The sequence below is a fragment of the Mastacembelus armatus genome, chromosome 16 (genome assembly GCF_900324485.2).
Source record: "Mastacembelus armatus chromosome 16, fMasArm1.2, whole genome shotgun sequence".
Taxonomy (NCBI): domain Eukaryota; kingdom Metazoa; phylum Chordata; class Actinopteri; order Synbranchiformes; family Mastacembelidae; genus Mastacembelus; species Mastacembelus armatus.
Window position 1 is genome coordinate 21,231,028 of NC_046648.1, and position 22,933 is coordinate 21,253,960.

The 22,933-nt window shown below is 38.7% G+C and overlaps 4 protein-coding genes across 5 annotated transcripts; all 4 read left to right on the forward strand.

Annotated features, from left to right (window-relative positions):
* The first annotated feature begins 4,086 nt into the window (after positions 1–4,086).
* Positions 4,087–5,204, forward strand: LOC113136651 (1-phosphatidylinositol phosphodiesterase-like). The gene is made up of 2 exons (XM_026317630.1): positions 4,087–4,154; positions 4,259–5,204. The coding sequence occupies exons 1-2, from the start codon at positions 4,102–4,104 to the stop codon at positions 5,103–5,105; spliced, it is 900 nt and encodes a 299-aa protein (XP_026173415.1). The 5' UTR covers positions 4,087–4,101; the 3' UTR covers positions 5,106–5,204.
* A 1,291-nt stretch (positions 5,205–6,495) lies between these two features.
* On the forward strand, positions 6,496–10,065 carry LOC113136084 (high affinity immunoglobulin epsilon receptor subunit beta-like). Its single transcript, XM_026316520.1, has 7 exons — positions 6,496–6,648; positions 7,392–7,586; positions 7,847–7,966; positions 8,546–8,602; positions 8,795–9,010; positions 9,458–9,580; positions 9,748–10,065. The coding sequence occupies exons 2-7, from the start codon at positions 7,410–7,412 to the stop codon at positions 9,787–9,789; spliced, it is 735 nt and encodes a 244-aa protein (XP_026172305.1). The 5' UTR covers positions 6,496–6,648; positions 7,392–7,409; the 3' UTR covers positions 9,790–10,065.
* An 856-nt stretch (positions 10,066–10,921) lies between these two features.
* LOC113136449 (membrane-spanning 4-domains subfamily A member 4A-like) lies at positions 10,922–14,515 on the forward strand. The gene is made up of 6 exons (XM_026317292.1): positions 10,922–11,247; positions 11,341–11,451; positions 11,683–11,739; positions 11,865–12,035; positions 13,816–13,935; positions 14,114–14,515. Exons 1-6 carry the CDS (start codon positions 11,086–11,088, stop codon positions 14,129–14,131), a joined length of 639 nt encoding a protein of 212 aa, XP_026173077.1. The 5' UTR covers positions 10,922–11,085; the 3' UTR covers positions 14,132–14,515.
* Positions 14,516–14,996: 481 nt separating this feature from the next.
* LOC113136424 (uncharacterized) lies at positions 14,997–18,607 on the forward strand. 2 transcript variants are annotated; one of them, XM_026317250.1, is made up of 7 exons: positions 14,997–15,085; positions 16,178–16,357; positions 16,466–16,576; positions 17,133–17,189; positions 17,278–17,442; positions 17,958–18,074; positions 18,251–18,607. In XM_026317250.1, exons 2-7 carry the CDS (start codon positions 16,187–16,189, stop codon positions 18,317–18,319), a joined length of 690 nt encoding a protein of 229 aa, XP_026173035.1. In that variant the 5' UTR covers positions 14,997–15,085; positions 16,178–16,186; the 3' UTR covers positions 18,320–18,607. The 2 variants fall into 2 exon arrangements, with proteins under 2 accessions (XP_026173035.1, XP_026173034.1); XM_026317249.1 differs by lacking the exon at positions 14,997–15,085 and having other exon boundaries at positions 16,026–16,357.
* Positions 18,608–22,933: the final 4,326 nt, after the last annotated feature.

Consider the following 22,933-nt stretch of genomic DNA (forward strand, 5'->3'; position numbering starts at 1 on the left):
TAGGGTCACATTGATCTGCTGGAGCCTATCCCAGCTCTCTTTGGGTCAAAGGCAGGGGTACACCTTGGACAGGTCACCAGTCCATCACAGAGACCAGTGTGTAATGTTAAATAAACTTATTTCTTATTTTTAAATGGCTTGTTTTTTGTCACAATAATAAAAAACAGATGGAAATTACTGGCTGTAAAACTGTCAGAAGAGAGTTACAAGTGCAAAGAGGTCAGGGCAAAAAACCTGAGTGAGGAGATAAATAAATACCAGGGAAAATGAAGGCTCATGGTCGTCTCTTGATGGCAGCACTGACGTCACCTCCTGTAGCGATCTGTATCTGTATCTGAAGGTTTGACTTTGCAGCTGATGAATTTCATGCCATTGTGCTGGTCGAGCTGCTGCTGGAAACCTTCAGTGTCAGGTAGACTACTGTTTATTTAAAGAGATATTAATTACAGCCTTTATTTGGTGAGTAAGAAGATTTAACCAAATGTTTCTTTATCTTTACACCAGCTGAATTTGACACATTTGTTTTTCCTTCTGTTTATACATTTATATTGGACATTGCTGGTTGGACATCAGCTGCTGCTGCAGCTCCATCAAGCTGGATGAACCCATACCAAGACTCAGCAGTCCAGACCGGTGATCACATCCACCTGAGGAAGCATGAAAAGCTGAAGCTTATACATGAATATCCTATTCATTAATGACTTGATGTCAACTATGCCTGTGTAATAATGTAATATTTTTATATTCTATGTTTTAAAGGCCCCTTTCCCCCTCAGAGACAATAAGAGTTTCTATTTATACAATTTATTTACAGAAGAACTGAGACTGGGGAAGACCTGGATCCAGGTCTTTTCTTGTCAGAGTGTGGATCTGTACTAAATTAAAATTAAATTTGGTGCATTGTAAAAGCAACTAGGTGATTGAAAAAAATGTATACAGTCTTACTCATTATATTAGCAGGCTGGGTTGAACTCAGGTCGCCTCCTGTGCTCCATGATGCATTGTGGTTCGTGCTGCTGCTGTTATGTTAAGATGTTGCAGAAGTGGAAGTTGTCTGAGGTGCATTGCCACCTGTTGATCTTAAGAGAAAAAGCAACCACTTCCCTTGCCAGTTGTGTTTTACCTCTTTCATCGTACTTACTTTGGAGTATTTTTGGTAACAAGATGAACAGCGTGGCCGCTTTGTTATCATGGTGTCAGGAACCTTGAGAACCTTTTCAGGAACTGGTCCTGTTTTACTTCTTTTTGACAACTCCTTAAACTGGACAATTGAAACAAGAGTGATAGTAGATTACCAACTGAGCAAAGTGAGTAACTGCCCAGCTGTTCAGAGAAGATGCATGGTAACTTAATTTTGTTAATTTGATTAGTTGCAAACTCAGCAGCAGTAATTTACAATATCAGCTGCATTATTATGAACTTCTTGTGGCCCTTTTTTGAAGAGGGGTACTGTGTCAAAGTCTAGTTTGAAAATAGTAAGTATTTCTACTATGCCCACATTATTATTCCTAAAAAATGTTTCATCAGATTACCACACTCCTCTGCAGGTGCACTGGTTGCTACCTTGATCTTTGTGAAAAATATAAATGATGAAACAATCATCTATTGTGTGCACTTGATATAATCATAAACCTGGAAGGAAGCAACTGATGCTAAGGCAAACTTATTGCCCCAGAGCCACCAAACAAGTTAATTCAGCCATGCACGGAAGAGATTAAGTGTCACCATCATTTAGGAGTGTAAAAAGGTCAGCAAATACTCTCACAGATCAAGTGAACATTATCAGCACTCAGATTAGCTTAATAATATTGGTCAACAACACCCCACCTTCCAGAGATAGGGTGACGTATCAGCAAAATGTCCCTCTGAACAGTGGACAAAAAATGTATGATAAGCTGTTATCGCTTTATGCAAACTGAACAAACATTATTTGACTGGAGGAAATCATACTTTGGGAAAATCAACCGTTTTCCCCCTAAATCTTTGTTCATAACTTCATGTAGATTTGACATGAAGACATGTAAATTTTTGTTGTAAGCAGAGAACTCCTCTCTCCATCCTCTCTCCCTTACTTCTCTCTTTTCAGGCTTTCCGTCTCTGAATGAGGGTCTAGCTGAGGAAATCCAAGGAAATAGGGTGTTATATTTTGTATAGAAGAAAGTTTCTGGCCTTTAAGGTGTGAATGAAACTGAAATGTGTCATTTACTCTTATCAGTGTGCTGCATTGGGTTGTGAGGCAGGACCTCACATTTTGCATTTTTGGTCTGTACACATTTACACACAAAAAAACAGTTATGCAGCTGAAGAATTTTAGAAGACGACTGTTTTATATATTAATATATGAATATAGATTTTTGCTTGACTGATTTGTAGCATTGCAATTTTTGGTTGTCTATTTATGAATGAATGTAAATGTTCAGATTGCATTCAGATTGTATTAAATGAATTGAGTCTGGTCGCAAATTGCTCTGATTGGCTGTCCCACATCCAAATCAAATGAATATTTCCAGATGAAACAACATATTACAACATATTACCATATTACCAATCAAATAGACATATTTTGAAATTATACTAGATGAGAAATTCACATGGAAAGTTACCCGTTACCTTCCAGTTTATCAGCATCTGTATCTTTGTGCAATGTTTAAATGTGATACTTCTTGTAGCCTAAAGACATGTTTACTCAAATATCAGCCAAAGATGACAAATATGATGACAGACGAGCTTTTCATTAAACGTAGATAAAGCAACACTCGTATGTTATCTTCTTTTTTTTAAATGGCTGTCATAACTATCATCAAACACTGGCACATGCAGCTTCAGCCGAGGAAACACATGGATATGTTTTTGGTTTTAAGGGAAACCAAATGTGTCTATTGTCTACACGCAATGTTTAAATGTTTAAAACAATTGTTTCCATACCCTGCACGACTACACAGCAAACAAAAGCTGATTTGTGTCCAATGAGTGGGGTGCAGTTAAGCCTGACTCACATAGCCAGAGGTAACATATGATGACTACTCATTGTGATACGAAATAACTTCATATTTCAAAGTTCATCTCTAAACAACCTATTGGAGGAATCTTAGGTAACATTAAAACTATCCAGCTTCCTATCCAGTTTTTAAAAAATTCTCTTAAGCTAACATGAAATGACTGTTGATGCAAAGTTACCCCAGCTATTTAAAAGTTGTTTTCTTGTATGTGCATGGCTCTGTTTGTGTATTTGCATATCACCGGCTGCAGTGGACACCAGTGTGTCATCCCATACTCTGAGACCCACTGGTCAGACATTGTAGGAGCAACAAAAATGTCTTACAAGATGGCTAACGGAAAGCCAAAAAGGCTGCACCGAACAGTGTTAGAATCTGTTAAAATGTATAAACACGAGTAAAAAATTGGAAATATTATTTCATAGTTTTCACATGTATATTTTTATCTGCTTTGCGAAGTTGTTTCTTCAATTAAAAACTTGAAAATGCAAGAAAATGTCACTAAAGACAGCTAGACTAAAATATCTTCAAACAGTTCAGACTAAAACTAAACTAAAAATCACACAGGATGAGTATCTCATTTCCATGCATTATTAATGTAGCTCTAACATAATACACATTCTGGCAATTAAACATCATTTTTGCTGCACTGGTGCGGGTGTTTGCATTCAAGATTATAACTGTTAGAAATCAATACTAATCTGGCCCATTTTTTTTCTTTCAGATCTGCTTTATCAAACACCACAATCTGTACAAACATGTTTGATTGACCTACACCAAGAACAATTAGTCTGAATCACACTTGGCACTTATGGTCCACACCTAGGATTTTTCAGATAACCAAGCAATATAAGCGAAAGATTTTTGCTTCACTGGGTGCATTTGGACCATAGGAATGGTTTGCTGCGAAACCGCCCTGGCTGTAAGGTACAGTAGAAATTTGTTTTTAGCTGACATTGTTCATTAAAAATGTTCAGTTACTGTGAATTTTTTTACAATAATATATTCTGGCATTTCTTTCATTCATAATTAGGGAGTTTGTTTTGACAAATTCATAACCTTTATTTTACAAATCCTTTGCTAGAGTGCTCGTATTCCTGCAACAATGAAAGCTGGTCACAAGTGTCTTCTTTTCCCCTCTGTCTTGCTGTACATCATGTAAGTATAATATTAAAACATACACATAAAAAGATTTTTATAGGCTGCAACCTGGTGGCATTGGTGTTATTGTAACATCCTAAAATCTTCTTTTAAATCCACAGTGCTTTGTGCCACGGCAATGGCCAGTTCTTTAATGACAATGGAAACCTCATACTCCCAGGGTCCTACAATATTCCATGGATGTCAACCATTCAAGATTTCCGCACCCTCTCTCTCATCACCATCCCTGGCACCCATGATAGCATGGCCCTCTATGGAGGTCCAGAGCTCGAATGCCAGGTCTTGTCCCTGAAGGATCAGCTGAGGGCTGGCATTCGTTTCCTGGATCTCAAAGTGTTTGGGCTGGGTAACACTCTGTATGTCATGCAGGGGGTGATGTACCAGCACAGCACTCTCAAGGATGTGCTAGACACAGTTAAAGCCTTCCTGGCAGAGTTTAAGACTGAGGCTGTGCTCATCAGAGTCCAACCAGAGTCTTTTGAGAAGAACACGGTCAACCAAATGGTGCAGAGTCTGATTGGCAATTACCAACATGTCTGGGTAACTTCTGGGATGCCAACTCTGGGTCAGGTCAGGGGGAAAATAGTGTTTTTGCAGAAGAGCACCTTCACACTAGGAATTCCCCTTGTAGATACAGCTGTTAAAGGTAACTCTCAGGTTAGCAATGTGAATGACAAAGACAACAGAATAATCAAACAGCTGAACCAAGCCACTGAAGCCTGTGGAGGTGATAATGCTGTTTTGACCTACACTAGTGGAAGTGGCTTTGGCACTTTCTGGGGAATGTTTCTGACTCCAAAGAGGGTGGCTGAAAAGGTCAACCCATGGCTCAATCAATACCTGAGACAGTTTTACCCCAATCAACCCAGACCATGCTTTGGTATCATTGCCACGGACTTCCCTGGCATTGACCTCATTCAAACTATTATCAATTTGAATTCATGGTAGTGGTTTCGGAGCTCTGTGCCATATGCCCCATGATGTATTTGAGGGGGTGAGGGCTGGAGTCTGATTAATAAAACGCTTGCTTTATTTTTCAAATCATTTCTCACAGCTTGAATTAGCAGACATGTCCGGTTATTCACGATTTAATACAAAAACTGATACTCTCCCTGTCTTTGTCAGTTGTATCCTGAACTGTGTCATCTGGGAAGCAATGGAACTAACATGTCCTGGTTTTCATTATCCCCAAAATAAATCTGTTTCATCTGAAGCCTCTCTTGTTCATAGACTTGCGTCAATGCTTTCTTAACGTTCTTCTAATACAGTGCAATACATACTGTTTTATCTTAGGTCAAGGTACAGACGTTTTACCAGCCATTCACGTAACCTGTTAAGAACAGGGATTGGTAAATTGGTAGATGTGTTTATTTTTCCAAAGGGCAGGGCAGGAATTGGAGCCTCATTTCCAGCATTTGTAGCCTTTAGTGGTCATGCAGAATACAGGCATTTCAAAATATAATTTCACAGTTTTGCCAGGAGAAGAGAAAAGTTGGCTTGTGCAGAACAGAACAGCTTTTACTGAGAGTCTTTTCAACTTAGCAAGTTACCAGGTTTCAGGTCCCACTGATAATATTGGAGTACAGGGACCAGAGCCATTTGTTTAGAAGCAAAATTTTTACCTGTAAAATTGCTGGTGTACAAGATCATTGGTAAGGAGTTGGCATCAGCAGGGGTGAGGGTAATACTTAGATCTTGTTAAAGTAAAATTAGCAGTACTAACACATGCCTGTAAAATTAGTTTGGCAGATAAACCAACAGGGGTCTCCCTCTACAAGCAGTTCATTCTTTGTATACAGTTAGAATCCTTTGCCACATATGTTTCACTTGGTGAGTTGAAACATCTGAAGTCCATCTTTATTTATTATGACAATAATTCTGAGGCTATTGTAATGACAATATAGCATTTTCTTAGTAGAGCAGCTCAAACTAAATCTTAGAATCAACAAAAGTGGTATTTTGTGAACAAAGGATCTCGAGAAAGTAGCTAATGAAATCAAACTGCAGAAGAAATAGCAGAAATAAACTGATTCAGGAACTATATTACAGAGTGGAGCTAAAATAGTGTCTCTCTGACTTTGTGATCATGAGTATTCTGTGTGAGAAGCACTTCACTGCATGACTCTACAGTAGGTTATAATCCCTTATCTAAGTGTTATCTGAATGGTTGCAGTCAGCGAACATGATCCATTGACAATATATAAAGCTGCCTCTTGTTCCATGTGTTGATGAGAGCATCTTTCTGTGTTCGTCATAAAAAACATATCATCTGAATAAAAATCAGCGCAGACTATTGACATTTAGGTTTGTTTTTCAGAATCAACAAGGGGTTAAACTTTCTATAGCCTGCGGGTGAGGGGCGGTACTTCTGGTAAGAGTTTGGCACTAGTTCCTGTCCTTTGTCCTATCTGCGCAATAAGCAAACAGTAAGACCTTGTCGGTTGAAGTCGAGTCGTGAAGGTTTTTCTTTTGCAGCGACAGAAACAAACAAGTAAGCCTTTTTTTCCCCAGTTCGTTCAGTAAGCTAATCCAAATGAAAGCAGCCTCCATTATAGTGAAGTGTTGCTGCCTGTGTCAGTCCATCCGCGTTGGTTTTCACTGCTCAGATGTGCAGTGAGCTGATCTTAGAGAAGCCGAGGTGAATGTAATGTACATGTCATCCAGTCTGATGCAGTGTGGGGGGATTTATGTTGAAATCAATACAAACGTCTCCCCTCACTCAGTGCTGCTGCTGGGAGCTGCGTTATTTAAAGCTATTTATAGCTGCTGCAGGATCATTTCACACTGTTCCAACATGTGACAATAATTATACCTACGCTTTTCCTGGTTAGTGTTTTTTCTTCCCTGTTTAAAAGCCCGGATTAAACTTCCCAGCCAGTGGGGGCAGCACTGAGAGTCTGTGTGCAGGGCAGAGCTGCACCTTGGGTTTCACCTGTTGTATCTTACTAGTTAAAAATATCCTCCATGCCATATCCGGATAAGTTGTATTTCTGTCATTTGTTTGCTCTGGGTGGTCGCTGTGAAGTTAACTTTCACTCCCAAAACATTTTCAATATTTTTTCCTTTGGCCCAAATGTTTTTTTGGATTGTCACATTGTTACCAAGCTCCAAAGTGACAGTAATATTTAAAGGATTTTTGTCAAGTGAGTTCATTATTTAACAGGAACTGTCATTTGGGAGCTTCAGTGTGTTGACAAAGTTAGGAAACATATTTTGAATTTTCATCTTTTTCAGTCTGCAGGAACAGCCAGGATGTCTGTCACCATGACCAGAGCTGATGGGGTCACTGTGTTCACTTTGACCTCTGACCCCAAAAGCCCTTGGCCTCCACTGTGCCAGATCATCAAGGCCCTTTGCTACAGTCCTGCATGCTGCACGGTGTCTCAGCACCTGAGCAGGGTCCAGAGAACATCTCTGCCAGTACTGGGGGTGAGTTACAGCCAAATGTGCTGCTCTGTGAACTGAAGCTTTCAAATGTTTGAATGCAACACTGCAACTTTTATTACTTTTTCTTTCTTCTTTTTGATTGTGATTTTATCTTTGAATATAAAATTCTTCTAGTGGAGCAAATGAAGTCAAAGCCCACTGCAGATGTTTAATACTCTCTGTTAAAAGCTTTATGTTGTTGTCCAGTATAAATGTGCACAGCAATACCAGGTAACTGTGTTCATACTGTTATTCTTCTACAGACTCTGCAGATTATGGTTGGCTTGCTCAACATTGGCCTGGGAGCAATCCTCTGCAGCAGTGGTTATGGCTCGTCGTACACGATGGATGAGACCAAGTTTCCTTTTTGGCTGGGAGGATTGGTAAACAACCTAAAGCTGGATTTATTTATTTTCCTCCATTATTTACATCTGTATACTCAGGCCTCTTCCAAGTGTGAAGACAAAAACAGGTTTACTGTTAAGTTGAATCCAAAGGGATCCATCTAATAGCCTTATATGACTTATATTGTTCGCACTGAAGTGTTAAATGCCATGAAATCCCTAAAAATCACTTACACTTTGAAAAGATTCAAGTTTATCGCAGCATTTCTACCACTCACCCTGCAGCAGTTTGATTATGAGCTGGTAGATCTAACAGCTTACTGCCTTTACTGCCACGTGTCCCACCTGCGAGGTTCTTGTTCCCGCCACCACATAACAAGTGTCACACTGGCACAGCCAAATTAGAGCCAGCAACACACAGTGTGTGTTCAGCTCAGTGTGTCTGTGGTGCTTGAGGCTCTGGGGAGGGTCTGTGAACTCTCCATTATTTAAAGTACTGGTTTCTTTGTCTTTGCTGATGTAGTGCATGACCCACTTGGTGATTAAAATAACATGTATGCATTTTCATGTAGTGTTTGGGTGTAAGAGTGCAGTTCAAACATTTTGTCTCTTCTCTAGTTTCTGCTATTTGGCATCATGTGCATTTTGTCTCAGAAGCGAGCCAGCCCTTGTCTGGTGAGTAGTTCAGCCTCATAACACCCTCATGTTATCTTTTAAGTATATTTTTGATATTATTGCCATCTTTTATTCAATTTCTGTCCCAAGACAAATAAAATGGAAGATAGTTTAGTGCATCTGTCCTTACATATGCTGCTGTTTGCTATTTGGTTATCAGCCAATTAACTGAGATGATTTTTTTTATTTCAGGTAATCCTAAATGTGATTCTAAATCTAGCAGGAGTTGCCTTTGCTATTACAGCCATTGTACTCTACAGCATCAATATGGGAACCATATATATGTGGTTTGCATGTAAGCGTGATGAGGATTACAACTGGTATGACCGAAGACAGACAACGCCAGATCCATCTCCTGAAGTGATTTTCATGCAGGAGAAATGCTTGGAGGGCAAAGCGCTGGTTCTGGTGGGTGTGCAGAGTCTGCTGTTTATAAACAATATTTTACACACATTCTTTTAAAAGTTGTCATCCATGATTGCAAACACCGAACAGTAAATACATTTATTATGAAACCTGAGTGATGTCTGTATCCCAACATTACACAGAACATGCAATTATAGTTATGATTTCTTGGTATTTTATTTATGAGAAAGGATCGAGATAGTTCTGTGTTATTTGAGAAAACGTAATTGATGATGTAATTAGCTTTCTTCAATTATTTTTTACTTCTAATGCAACAAGCATCTGTAGTAATTTGTCATGGCCCTAAACTAAACTTTATTAGCAATGGAATCCAAGTGTGAAAGAAATGTGTGAAGTAAGAACAAACTATAGATATTGCATTAATTCTAAATGAAAACAGAAAACATGTATTTGTTTCTAAATGTTAAAAGTGTTTTTGTATCCCACCAGATGCTTATTCAGAGCATCAATGCTGTGCTGATTGTCCTGTCAGTGCTGGAGCTCTGCGTCACCATCAGCGCTGCCGTCCTGGGGATCAAAGCTCTGAGGAGCAGTGAGAAGGGAGAAGACGAGGTGTGTCTAAACTGAAAAAAGTGATTGATGAAAAATTGATACAATAGTGTAGATTACAATGAAAAAAAAAAAATTCCTACTTACAACAGTGTGGGTAGTGGTAGTAGTTGATGTGTGTTGGTGGTGTATGATTATGAATACTTACCTGTTATAACTTTCTGTTTCAGAGCACTGGTGACCCAGAGTGCTACAAACCACTACTGGAGTAACCCCACAGCCTACAGGCACTGGGCACTGCATTTATACATTTATACATTTATACAATGACTGTGTTTGAAGCAGGTGATTTACACATTTAGCTTGTGTTGTTTCTGCCGAGTGCTGGCTCTTTGTCTTCAAAGTATTCCTGAAAAATATTCACACTTGTAATAATTGTTATAATCTGCATTACATTTCATTTCATTTCATTTAATCTTTTGTTGATTATAATTTTTATTTTCTATTAGGTGTAATGTATCTCGCAGAAGGTTAATGTATGCTTGTAGCGTTGGTGGAAAAAAAAAAAAAGTTTTTGTTTGCTATTTTTATGATACTAGGCCATATATAAAAAATAAAGACATCAAAACTGAAAATTGACTGATCCCCTCCTTAATGTTGAAGATTGGTGCCTGCTAGGTCTCTGTGGGATTCTCAAAACTTTTCTTTTATTTTTCATTGTGACATTACTGCTTGTACTTTTGCAAATTCTTTGCTTTTTGGTGAAATGGTGCTTTCATTCTGAAAAATGGAACCGCCATACAGGATGTAGCCTTTTATAACATGAACGGAAGCTGCTTGCAGAAAAAAACCCTGATAGTAGCTGTTACAACGTCTAACCAGAAGCAGGTGAGTTCTCTGCACACGCACATATGACTCACAATAACACGAACTTTACAAAGGCACCTCTTTTTTTTTTTTTTTAGTAACTTTAATTTTTTTAAGCGGTAACCTTAGCTGCTTAACCCATCCTGCCTTCATATGTTTTAATGACTTTGCCTTACTTCCATCTTTGCTAAAAAATCTATAAATTCCAATTGTGCTACGTTAGAATTTTACAATGAAGTACTGCCTATAAAAATCAGTCAAATGTAAATGTTATATTAAAAGTAGTAGCTATTTTGTATAAAATAAATGATGCTTTTATTTTGGCAGCATATTTTAGACTGAGGTACTTAGTAAAGAACATTAAACATGGGACAATAAGTATAATCTTGCTACCTCATAACATAACCGTGACTGTAATGCAGCTGCATATTTGGATTTGATAGGGTTGTTGATCGATACCAGTGACCCTGTTTACTTAGGCAACTGATTTCATACAGAGACCCATTCTCCTTGACAAACACCCACCCTTCACACACACACTTCAGACAAAAAATGAACAACTTAAGAGCATCGAGCTCAAGTCAAAAGTATCATAATTCAAGAGGACAGACTTGGACAGTAGGAGACACCTTCCTGTCCCTGAAGTATTCTTGAAAGAAAGAGAAAACCTTTTATGTTTCAGGTGCGTGTGAAAGGTGTTCATGACTGTCCTCAAAGACAAAGGCGTCCCTGAGGTCACTGTGGCAGGTGACAGAAGGACCATGTTTCCACCTTTGGGTGAAATCCTCAAGACTCTTTGCTACAGTCATGGTTGGCGCTCATACCAGGGGCAGATGCAGACTAATGTTGCTACAACTATTGGGGTGAGAGGAACTGAAATATATTCACACAAAGCTACTAACTGTTGGTCTTCAGATGTTAAGCGTTAGATGATGAGACTTAATTGTCATTCGCAGATTATACAGATCTTGGTGGGTCTGTTCAACATTGGGCTTGGGCCAGGACGAACAAGCATACATCCTGGGGACTTTGCCAGCTTGGGAGCTGCTTACTGGCTGGGTGCTGTGGTAAAATAATACCAGTCCTATGTTACATATTTATGTCTTTGAGCATACGGGGAATTGTACACAAATTGTATTGATTGTAAAATGATTCCAAAACAATGACAATAATGCGGTTGAGGGACATTAGAGAGCAAAATATATTTATGATATTAATTCCTGCTAATATTACTGGTAAATAAAAATAGTTTCTGCAGGACTATCACTGATGTGAGATGTATGTTGGTCTCTCATCAGTTTATTGTGGTTGGAATCATGTCCATTTTGGCTGCACAGTTCCCTTCTTCCTGCTTGGTAAGTAAAATCCTCCGAACATCATTCAGTAATTGAAAGAAACGTTCACATTAACTACAAACAAACTTCAAAAATGTTAAATGCTACTTGAACTGCACTTAACTGAAGCAAATCTTTCCTTTCAGGTGGGCTTCACTGTGTTTATGAACATTGTTGGGGCAATATTTGCCATTACTGGCATTGTGCTGTACACCATAGACCTGAGTGGTGCCTCTCTCCTCTGGATGTGTGACCAAAACAGGAGCAATGTTGCTCATTACCGCAACAACTGCAGAAATGTGGCACTCTTTGCTCAGGTAAGCATACCTCGAATATCAGACTTGACACAATCATGTACAGTGGGTACGGAAAGTATTCAGACCCCTTTAAATCTTTCACTCTTTGTGTCATTGCAGCCATTTGCCAAAATCAAAAAAGTTCATTTTATTTCTCATTAATGTACACTCAGCACCCCATCTTGACAGAAAAAACCAGAAATGTAGAAATTTTTGCAAATTTATTAAAAAAGAAAAACTGAAATATCACATGGTCATAAGTATTCAGACCCTGTGCTCAGTATTGAGTAGAAGCACCCTTTTGAGCTAGTACAGCCATGAGTCTTCTTGGGAGTGATGCAACAAGTTTTTCACACCTGGATTTGGGGATCCTCTGCCATTCTTCCTTGCAGATCCTCTCCAGTTCTGTCAGGTTGGATGGTGAACGTTGGTGGACAGCCATTTTCAGGTCTCTCCAGAGATGCTCAATTGGGTTTAGGTCAGGGCTCTGGCTGGGCCAGTCAAGAACGGTCACAGAGTTGTTCTGATGCCACTCCTTTGTTATTTTAGCTGTGTGCTTAGGGTCATTGTCCTGTTGAAAGGTGAACCTTCGGCCCAGTCTGAGGTCCTGAGCACTCTGGAAGAGGTTTTTTTCCAGGATATCTCTGTACTTGGCCGCATTCATCTTTCCTTCAGTGCAACCAGTCGTCCTGTCCCTGCAGCTGAAAAACACCCCCACAACATGATGCTCCCACCACCATGTTTCACTGTAGGGATTGTATTGGACAGGTGATGAGCAGTGCCTGGTTTTCTCCACACATACCGCTTAGAATTAACGCCAAAAAGTTCAATCTTGGTCTCATCAGACCAGAGAATCTTATTTCTCATAGTCTGGGAGTCCTTCATGTGTTTTTTGGCAAACTCTATGAGGGCTTCCATGTGTCTTGCACTGAGGAGAGGCTTCCGTCGGGCCACTCTGCCATAAAGCCCCGACTGGTGGAGGGCTGCAGTGATAGTTGACTTTGTGGAACTTTCTCCCATCTCCCTACTGCATCTCTGGAGCTCAGCCACAGTGATCTTTGGGTTCTTCTTTACCTCTCTCACCAAGGCTCTTCTCCCACGATTGCTCAGTTTGGCTGGACGGCCAGGTCTAGGAAGAGTTCTGGTCGTCCCAAACTTTTTCCATTTGAGGATTATGGAGGCCACTGTGCTCTTAGGAACCTTGAGTGCTGCAGAAATTCTTTTGTAACCTTGGCCAGATCTGTGCCTTGCCACAATTCTGTCTCTGAGCTCCTTGGGCAGTTCCTTCAACCTCATGATTCTCATTTGCTCTGACATGCACTGTGAGCTGTAAGGTCTTATATAGACAGGTGTGTGCCTTTCCTAATCAAGTCCAATCAGTTTAATTAAACACAGCTGGACTCCAATGAAGGAGCAGAACCATCTCAAGGAGGATCAGAAGAAATGGACAGCATGTGAATTAAATATGAGTGTCACTGCAAAGGGTCTGAATACTTATGACCATGTGATATTTCACTTTTTCTTTTTTAATAAATTTGCAAAAATTTCTACATTTCTGTTTTTTTCTGTCAAGATGGGGTGCTGAGTGTATATTAATGAGAAATAAAATGAACATTTTTGATTTTGGCAAATGGCTGCAATGACACAAAGAGTGAAAAATTTAAAGGGGTCTGAATACTTTCCGTACCCACTGTATATGGCATAATAATACATTTTCCTACTTCCTACTTGGCAAAAACATTGGCAATTTGTGACTATTCACTGAGTTGAATTTAAAATGTTTGATTTTCTCATTGGCCAGAATCTGTTAAGATCCATGGACATTTTGTTGATCATCCTGGCAGTTCTTCTGCTCTGCGTCAGCATTTGGTTTACTATTCTGGGCATCAAGGCTCTGACAAGTGGGGTGAAGATGGAAGAGGTATGAACCAAAAAAAGATGCACTCATGTATTAGAGGACAGCTGGGTGGTACATTCAGAATAATAGTTACATTTCTGCTGTAGTGTTTCCTATTTGCAGAGTTAGTAAGACAATCAAAAGGTTCACTCTGTCATCTCTGTCCTGTTCCTGATTTACTAAGATGCTTTTCTGTTGTCAGGGTGACAAAGATGTTTAAGATCAGCTGCCCCAGTTGGATGAAGTTCTCCTGACTAGTCCCTGTGCGTAAAATCATTTTAGCTGAACACATGGAAGCTTGATGATGCAGCAAGTCATTGTAATGCTTTTATACATTGTAGCTGAAAGTAATCAAAGTTCGACGCTTCTTTCTTTGCCAATCAGTTTTCTGCTTGAATAACAATAAACTACTGAAAGCTCTAAAAAGCTCATTGATGTTGCCCTTTTCATGGGAAATGTTCACTAATTAAAGTGCATTCACCTCAGAAATTCATCATTATGGGTAAATGAAAACATGTGGTTTTAATGTAGTTTAAAGTATTCCATTTATACCAGATCTTTCAGGGTTCAGGTTCGAAGAAGTGATGACTGTACAAGCTGAACATAGCAGCCACACATGTTGGTGGTTTAAGACTGATGCATCCCCTTGGGGAGTAATAAATTACTTCTTCTTCTTCTAAAATGGTTTTTGCTAAAATCCTTAGTTAAACTTTTCACAGTAGTATCATAAAGTCAAAAATGCTTCTCATGCTGATTTTGCTCTGCTCTAATGTTGTTGTTGTTGAAATGTGCAGGAATAGTGATTTTCAGCAAATCTGTACATTTACTATAGGTTACAAGGATCAGTACTGAACATATAAAATAAAACCAAATCAAATATGTTAATAATATTTAGTTTTGAATATTATATAATAATTATATAAAGGAAAATGAGCAATTATTAGTTATTAATTATAATGTATGATTAAATTGTGGTGTTCATACTTTTATTCAAATAAAGGATCTATCATGGATTGAATGACTTCTTTTGTGCAAAAGTTTAAAAATAGTTTTTTGTTAATGATGCTTTTATTTTGAAGAAATCAAATGGGTGACAGGAAATATCAGTTTTATTGCTGCTGCCTGAAACCATTGACTGCAAAGCGACTGTGGTAGCAAGGCAGCATCAAACAAGGTGAGTTCTCTACACACACATACACAAAAACATAATTACTAATCTGAACTTTGTAATTTGATGTTTATCGAGGTCTGAAATATTTTAATAGTGATATTAGTTTATAGTCTCCATGAAAGACTCAAGGGGGCTTTGGGTTAGGGTTTTTTTCTTTAATAATTCAAATCATTCAATTTTCAGTTTCAAGTTTCAGTAGCAAACATTTGATTTAAATTTTATACAATGGGAGTAAGGACATTTTGACCAGTGTTCACTTTCTGAAACACATTCAAAGGCCTGTTTCAGGGTTAAGAATTGGTTTTAGGTTTGAAGCTTGAATTCATTTTTGGTTGGGGTTAAGGTAAGATTGTTCATGGTTAGAGGTAAAGGGCTCGAGAATGCATTATGTTAATGAAGATAATAAAGGCAGATAATTGTACAAGTGTGTGTGTGTGTGTGTGCGTCTTTGCTGCTAAGCCTGATTCCTCATTGTTGTTGAAATATTTGTTACTGTATGTCCCTTTTTGCATTATCATTAGATTAAGAGGCTGAGGTTGCAAACAGAAGGAAATGCAGAACCATTATTCTTGTTCTTGTTTCAGAACCTCACTGCATAACTTATTTCTCTTGCTGGTTCAGTAGAACTTACTGACTATGTTGAAAAACACCTTATCACAGGTGTTAAATACCTCAAATAGCTTCTGGCTGATGTAGCTGTGAATGTGATTCCATAAAACCACAACCGAGGGGGGACTGCTGCATAAAACAGCAGCAAATACTCTGCTTCATGACAACTAAAGCCTGTGGAAGATATTTATAGTCGGTCAATCAGAAAGTTACAGGGATTTTTAAAGGAGCACTGCATACATTATAATCTAAGACTGCAGCTGGGTTTTTGAAGTTGTTAATGCAGACTTGTTGTATTCTAGATTAAAGTTAAGTAAGTAAATAATTTCTTTGATAAAATGTCCATGAAACTTTCTTCTCTATGTGTATTTGTGTTGTTTACTTTGTGAATTATTTGTGACTTGCTCAGCTTCCCAATTGTATTAATAAAGTACACTCTGTCCTTCATCCAACCATTTGTTCTCAAATCTCCATATTGTGTTGCAGGTGTGACAGATGTCCATGGCTGTCCTCAAAGACAAGGCAGTGACTGAGGTCACAGTGGCGGCTGACAGTAAGAACACGTTTCCGCTGCTGTGCAAAATCCTCAAGACTCTTTGCTGCAGTTCAGTGTGCTGCTCAGAGTACAAGGGGCTAATGCAGACCAGTGTGGCTGCAGCTCTTGGGGTGAGGGATAATTAAATGTATTTATTCATGAGACGTGTTAAGTTATGGTCTGAAGATTTTAGCTTTTGTGGAAGATGATAAGATTTTATTGTTTGAAATCTCTTCCAGACTATACAGATCATGGTGGGCCTGTTCAACATTGGACTTGGGCCAGGACGAACAAGCACCCATCCTGGGGATTTGACCAGTTTGAGGGCTGCTTACTGGCTGGGTGCTCTGGTAAATTCATTGTTATGTTAATGTTACCCTTAATGATTTTATGGCATTTTTGCTTAGAAGATAATGACATTTACTGACACTAGAAAGTGTCACTGCTTAATGAGAAACAAGTTGTCAAGTTTACGCTACACTGACATGGTTCTTTTCCCTGAAGGCAATGAAACACACGACAACTTTGTACCGAGTATCTGTCTGCAAGTGAAAACGCCTCAGTTGCAAACGGAGAGAAGAGAGTTTCTTCTCTCCCCATGCGACTTTCACCCTTCTTCTCCTTTTCACTTAGCAGTCCTTTATTTGTATAGTGGGGAACAAAACCAGACAGGATACTTGGGTGCAATAAAACTTCAGTTCATCATGGGTCATAAGGTTATGGAGGTCAGCTGGAGAAACAGACCTCTCACATAAACATCCTATCTTCAGATCTAATTCCACAATGGCAACAATTTGAACTTTTGTCCTTATAACCCCAACACAAGTCATGGTAGTATATAACTAACCACGTAGAATTAGTTGTCTTACCTTTTTTCCAATGAGCTGTCTGCTGTCCTCTCTTCAGTACACTGCAACTGGAATCCTGTCACTCCTTGTTGGCCGGTACCCCTCTCTTTGCTTGGTAAGTAAAGTCTAAGACAGAAACTAAAAAGCTACAGTTTATTAATGTGACATATGAGACACTACTGAAGACATGAATCTTTCCTTAGGTGGGCTTCGCCGTGTTTGTGAACATAGTCGGATCTATCTTTGCTATCGTCGGCATTGTGCTGTATGCCACTGACCTGAGAGATGCCTCTGTCATCTGGATGTGTAACAGCCCCAATGCTGCTGATTATAAAGACAACTGCATTAATGTGGCGTACTTTGCACAGGTAAGCAAAACAAAACAAAACAAAGTGTCTCTCAGTAAAAATTATTATTTTGTGTTTTGAAAGCTCAGTAGTTTCCTGAACTCCTTAGCAAACCTTGCTCAAACTGGAGTAAATAACTGCTTGACTGGGAACTATTTTCATTAACGGATTAATGCACATTTTTTAGAGTCACAGCAGCAGAATGGTGTATGTGGGATTGGCTTGAAATAAACTAGTATGTGTATTTATGCTAATGACCAACATGTTGCTGCATGTAGCTGTGTGGGTCACAGGTGTTTTAATAATTTGTGGACAACAGTGGAGCTTTGTAGCACAGAGACAAGATGTTCATGTACTGTACTGTAAATATTGCATATATCAGCCTTTTCTACAGCTCAATAGTTATAAAAGCATTCGATAAAGTTTTTAGAATTTAATTTAAATCTGAGTTTTGCAGTTTCACTGTTTTGCAGTGTAAATCATTAATACTTACATTTTAAAGTGAAATCATTTGCCGCTTTTTTCTTATCGGTCAGAGTTTGTTGACGGGTATGGACATTACCTTGATTGTCCTGGCTGTTCTCCAGCTGTGTGTCTGCATTAGTTTTGCTGTTCTGGGCATCCGGGCTTTGGCCAATAGAAAGAAGAAAGAGGTATGGACCAAGACAAACACACAGAATCATAACAGAAGTTTAAGAATAGGAGTACTCCTACTGTAGAGGCCATTGGACATAACTGCCCCAGTTAAATCCAGTTAAGACGTTTAAGTTAAGGGTTTACACTTCTCATCCTTATTGTGAAGGGATTAAAGATTGTTCTGTGTCAGCAGGGTGGCAGACCTGTTGGGATTTACCAGGCAGTGTTGAAGGAAGTCCTCATGACCAGTCCTGGTGCTTAAAATCAGGAGGGTAATTCTGATGGCTTTGATGGTTGACATTTGTGGTTTTGATGGTTGACACAGAAAGGTTTCTTAACTTAAAATCTTCTTAAATCCTAAATCTTCTTAACTTAAAAACTTAAGATCTTAAAAATATGGTGGTGATTATAAGGTACATCTACATAATTTAAAGAAACATCAAGATGATTTTTGTTGTAAAACACTCAATTCTATGCTACTGTTCTCCACATCCCACTGTTTTAAAAAAAAAAATCAAACCTCCTGTGCTAAGTGCCTTCTGGTCACATGTTACATGCATTTTTAAATAAAACACCATTCAAGTCTGATCTTCATTGCACTGATGTATCCATGTTAAATCATTTTCTTCCATTGCTTTAACCTGTGATGACAATGTTTGCCACAAGGTGGTAGTCTTGTTTTAAATTCACACACGTACCTGCACAACACACTCTTAATTTACTATGTAGAACAAAATGTATTCACCAGCATCTCCAAACCTGACTTCATGAAATTTGACTATAATTTCTGGTATGAATGTTTTAGGTTTTATTTGCATCCTCAGAAACATTCACTGCTTGATTTGATTTGAGTTTTAGCTTTACGGAATTTGTCAAGCCTTCATTTTAAAGGTGCAATACCTTAGAGACAGTTTTAGTATTTCTGAAAACATGTGTGAGCTCACAGGACTTCTCTCACAACTGATTTTGAATTCTTGGAAAGTGTAGCCCAACAAAAATCTGCACATGACAGAGGCACCTGTTCTGTTTCTATTCAGACACTAATATTCAGTTCTCATGAAATTCCCAGCAGGTGCCTGGAGCGTACTTGTTGATTCATGTTGAATTCCTGTTTCAAAACACAGTTGCAAACACACCGAATAGCTTAGCGCAGAGCCACAGGTATGTCTGTGTTTATCATGTATTGCTGTCTCAATCCTGAAAAGTCATACAGACATACTTAATTTGTATTAAAAGGAAGCTTGTAGCTCCCAGTGGCACACTTCAAAATACAATTGGAATCTGATATTACTCAAAAATTGTTTGACAGGTCTTTTGTAACTAAGATTAACACTAGACAACAGCTACAGTCATCATCGGCTTTTTAACTGAATAGGAAAAAAAGGTTCTGACTTGTGAGCAGTGTTGGCCTGAAGCTTAAAGAAGCTGACCTGTGAACAGCTGCTGGTTTGAATCCTGGACCAGTTTGAAAAATCTCTCTCAGAAAAGTGAAAGAACCATAAATGCTCCACACTCATTATCCCGCTGAGGTGCTGTATTACTCCTATTATTTTTGTCATATTGTATTGCTTATGAAGTTGTTTTGTTTTATGATTTTTATTTTACTAATGAAATATCCAGAAGTCACTTACATGCATCAGAGCACATTAACATTCGAACTTTGTTTCACACAGTTTTCATCAGTCGTTAAAAGAAATTAAACTGCACAATGGGAGATAAACCAGTCTGAAGAGGTGGAGATAATGACTTAAGGCTTTGCATAGTTGTCCTGGCTTCAATGTCATGGCTCATACGGTTTTTAAAAACAAGACGCTAAAGAAGCCCCAGGTTATATTTTGAAAAAAATGGCAGACCCAGAGTCACTGTGATACTTCCTCTAAAGCTCCATAGCTTTGACACATAGTTAGACAGCAGTGCCACATAAGCTTGTTGGGTCTTGCCCAGACATTGGAATGTAAGCAGCGAGGACAGAGGCTCATAGTGGTGAAGGGGACCAGGAGGTGCAGTATGAAAACATGTTGTTTGAAGGTGGAGAGAATAAGTGAAGGACTGTCGCTCTCCTTGCAAATTTCTCTTGGATCTTGGTTTAGTTGATGCCAACGCCTAAGCCATAACATTAATTATAAGATAATTTAGATCAACAAAGCACTTTAAACCTGAATTAGCTGATTTTTGGTCACCATGGTGGCAGTGCAGTAAACTGTGAACATAATCTGGTATTATCATTTAAAGACATGACACTGAGCTAAAAAAAAAAGAAAGAAAACTGCTCTGTAGACCTGAGGTGATAATTATCTGGGTGTGTCACTGCAAACATCAACTTTTCACATTCTGAAATATTGAGTAGAGCAGCTTTAACTTTTAATCCAAAAATCTATGGGTTAATAGGTACTTGATTGGTGCTGTGTGCTCCATGTAGTATGAATGAAATGTTCTGTTGAGAAACAGCTTTGTGACTCTATCAGAAACTTTAGATACAAGACAGAAAAAGTCATTTTTAATATTTACTGTAATAATTTAACATTACGAAAAGGCTAACTTATCTAATTTTAGAATTTTATTTGCAAAACCAACTAACCCCTATCTAGTACTGAAGTTTGGATGTAAGCTACAGCAGCGGATCCACAAAGAAATCCTTCAAAGGACAACCAAGAACTCCAACACTGACCCGACATGGGAGTGGATTAGTAGCTCACTGGGTTTTCTTTGACATCACTTTCACTTCAATCAGCATCAACAAACTGTTCCAGGTTCCTCATGAAAGAAACCCAACATATTGTTTCTTAATATTAAACTGAACTGCATTTAGAGCTCTGAGCAGATGCTGCATTTCAGAGTCCAGGCTCCTCCCCTGCATCAGCTGACCTGCACCATCTGATGAAAATATGTAGTTTTTTAAAATCAAAATATCTGCTATTTTCATTGAGACTGAATTAAGTCAGAGTTAAGGGTAACACTGATGTGGTGGGTGACCGTACAATGTACTCCTGCAAGGCGGGCGAATCTTTTCGTTGCCACGTGATGTTTTTCTGCGTTCCTGAGATCACCTGATGGGCCGGTCTCAATGCAGGGCTGTGTGGCCAAATCATATTCATGGAGGAGCAATTCTGGTCTGATTAAAAACATCACTTTGCCTATTCAATAGTTTTATGTCAGCAGACCTTTAACCCACCTGGGTGTAGACAGACACCAGCCTGTAGAAGCCCTTCTTTACAGAGGGAGGATAGAACTGCACTAGCACAACCTTTGCTATATCTTTTAACTCAGAGAGTGTTATTGAGATCCTATCTATGTGACTATCTGAGCCTGTCTGATCCCATCTGTTTCTGATGTTGCCTTGTATTTTCTTCTTTTTTATAAGTCTTTGGGTTGGTACATCATTCCCCATATGGGTCCCATTGAGTCCAAAACCCTTTCTTCAAGGTCAAGGTTGAGGCCAAAATTAATATGTAAAATCATGTGAATTTTAGGGCTCACAAATAAATAATCCAAATAGAATTAAAATACAAACAAGAGTATTAAATATACTAAATTTATGACAACTGATTGATATCCACATGCAGAGGGTGTGCCTCATTCCCTAAGAGCCCTACAGGATATTGAGAGCAGAGCATAACAAACTCAATCCACTATTGCGTTTCAGGACATATCCGAGGTCTTCTGGGCAATCAATTTATCTTCCCTTCATCAGATTAATTGGCATCATATATGGTTTTAATTTACAGCCACTTCAATGCAACAGACACAAGTTGTCATCACTGACATAGCATTACCTTTTAAGCACATATGAGAGTATGTTAGCAAATACAGTAGCTGCTTATTAACAGATCCAGCAGGAATAGAACATCATGGGCCTCCTCTCTATTCCCTTGCTTTTAGCTCTGTTTTTGGTCTGCACCAACCCCTGAGGCAGTTACAGTATCTCTCTGTGAGTCGTTAACAGTTTGGTGCAGGACAGGTAATGTACTGTGGGATTTTTCTTTTTTTCTTTTGTTTTTATGTAAGCAGCAGAAAACTAAACAATGAGCTGGAAGTGACTATAGAGCTCTGTAAAGATTCAGGTGATAATTCTCTGTTCACCACTATAAGTGACTCTTTTTACACTGTCATCTGATACTGTTAGCTTTAGTCATTGTGTAATGAATCTTTTTTGCAGACCTACTGTGATTCTTATCAACAGCTATTGCCTGAGAGAAGTCACAAGAGAAGTCATCTTTGATCTGTATTGGATAATACTACTGTTGACTAGTCACAAATATATATATATATATATATAAATAATATTTTTTTCCGTCCTGCATGGAATTTGTCCTGGAATCTTAAGGAAAACAGACTCACCAGCATTTTCAGAAAAAGTGGGAAACTTCATACAAAGTTACTGACAAGCAATGATTTAGCAGAGAAAGAGACCAACATAAAGCTACAAGGCGAGTGAATACTAGTCAGCAGCATGAGTCCAAATCAGTTCTGATGTTGGATGTTTAAGTAGGAAACTGATGCTAACAAGATCAGCATATCAATTTAACAGATGAGGTGATATGTCAGTTTGTTTCTTCTTCTCCCAGAAAGCCAATCAATCAGTTACAGTAGGTTTGATATGTCCAGAATATCCTCAAAAATCCCTCCAATATTGCAAACATTTGTCAGTGTTGATCATTTTGGGCTGATTTTCTGTAAGTGTTTTTCTCTCAAAGTTGCTGATGAAGCAGTATGTGTGTCTCAGCTCGCTGAGCATTGATGTAAGTGGGTCACTTGCCAGTGGAAATTTGGAAAGCACTTAAGAGAGATTTGGTTTGTTAATAAGCAAAGGGAAAGTTGAAATTCCTTCTGTCTCAGTCTTGTTCCACTGGCAAACAGGTATCTAGCAGGGTCTGTG

Excerpts from the sequence above, each read along its gene's own strand:
- LOC113136424 (XM_026317250.1), top strand. The coding sequence starts at position 16,187 with ATGTCCATGGCTGTCCTCAAAGACAAGGCAGTGACTGAGGTCACAGTG. Across the intron at positions 17,190-17,277 it reads GGTACCCCTCTCTTTGCTTG|GTGGGCTTCGCCGTGTTTGT; the intron begins GTAAGTAAAGTC and ends ATCTTTCCTTAG. Across the intron at positions 18,075-18,250 it reads CCAATAGAAAGAAGAAAGAG|GGTGGCAGACCTGTTGGGAT; the intron begins GTATGGACCAAG and ends CTGTGTCAGCAG.
- LOC113136651 (XM_026317630.1), top strand. The coding sequence starts at position 4,102 with ATGAAAGCTGGTCACAAGTGTCTTCTTTTCCCCTCTGTCTTGCTGTAC. Across the intron at positions 4,155-4,258 it reads TCTGTCTTGCTGTACATCAT|TGCTTTGTGCCACGGCAATG; the intron begins GTAAGTATAATA and ends TTAAATCCACAG.
- LOC113136449 (XM_026317292.1), top strand. The coding sequence starts at position 11,086 with ATGACTGTCCTCAAAGACAAAGGCGTCCCTGAGGTCACTGTGGCAGGT. Across the intron at positions 11,740-11,864 it reads AGTTCCCTTCTTCCTGCTTG|GTGGGCTTCACTGTGTTTAT; the intron begins GTAAGTAAAATC and ends CTTTCCTTTCAG. Across the intron at positions 12,036-13,815 it reads ATGTGGCACTCTTTGCTCAG|AATCTGTTAAGATCCATGGA; the intron begins GTAAGCATACCT and ends CTCATTGGCCAG.
- LOC113136084 (XM_026316520.1), top strand. The coding sequence starts at position 7,410 with ATGTCTGTCACCATGACCAGAGCTGATGGGGTCACTGTGTTCACTTTG. Across the intron at positions 9,011-9,457 it reads AGGGCAAAGCGCTGGTTCTG|ATGCTTATTCAGAGCATCAA; the intron begins GTGGGTGTGCAG and ends GTATCCCACCAG. Across the intron at positions 9,581-9,747 it reads GTGAGAAGGGAGAAGACGAG|AGCACTGGTGACCCAGAGTG; the intron begins GTGTGTCTAAAC and ends TTTCTGTTTCAG.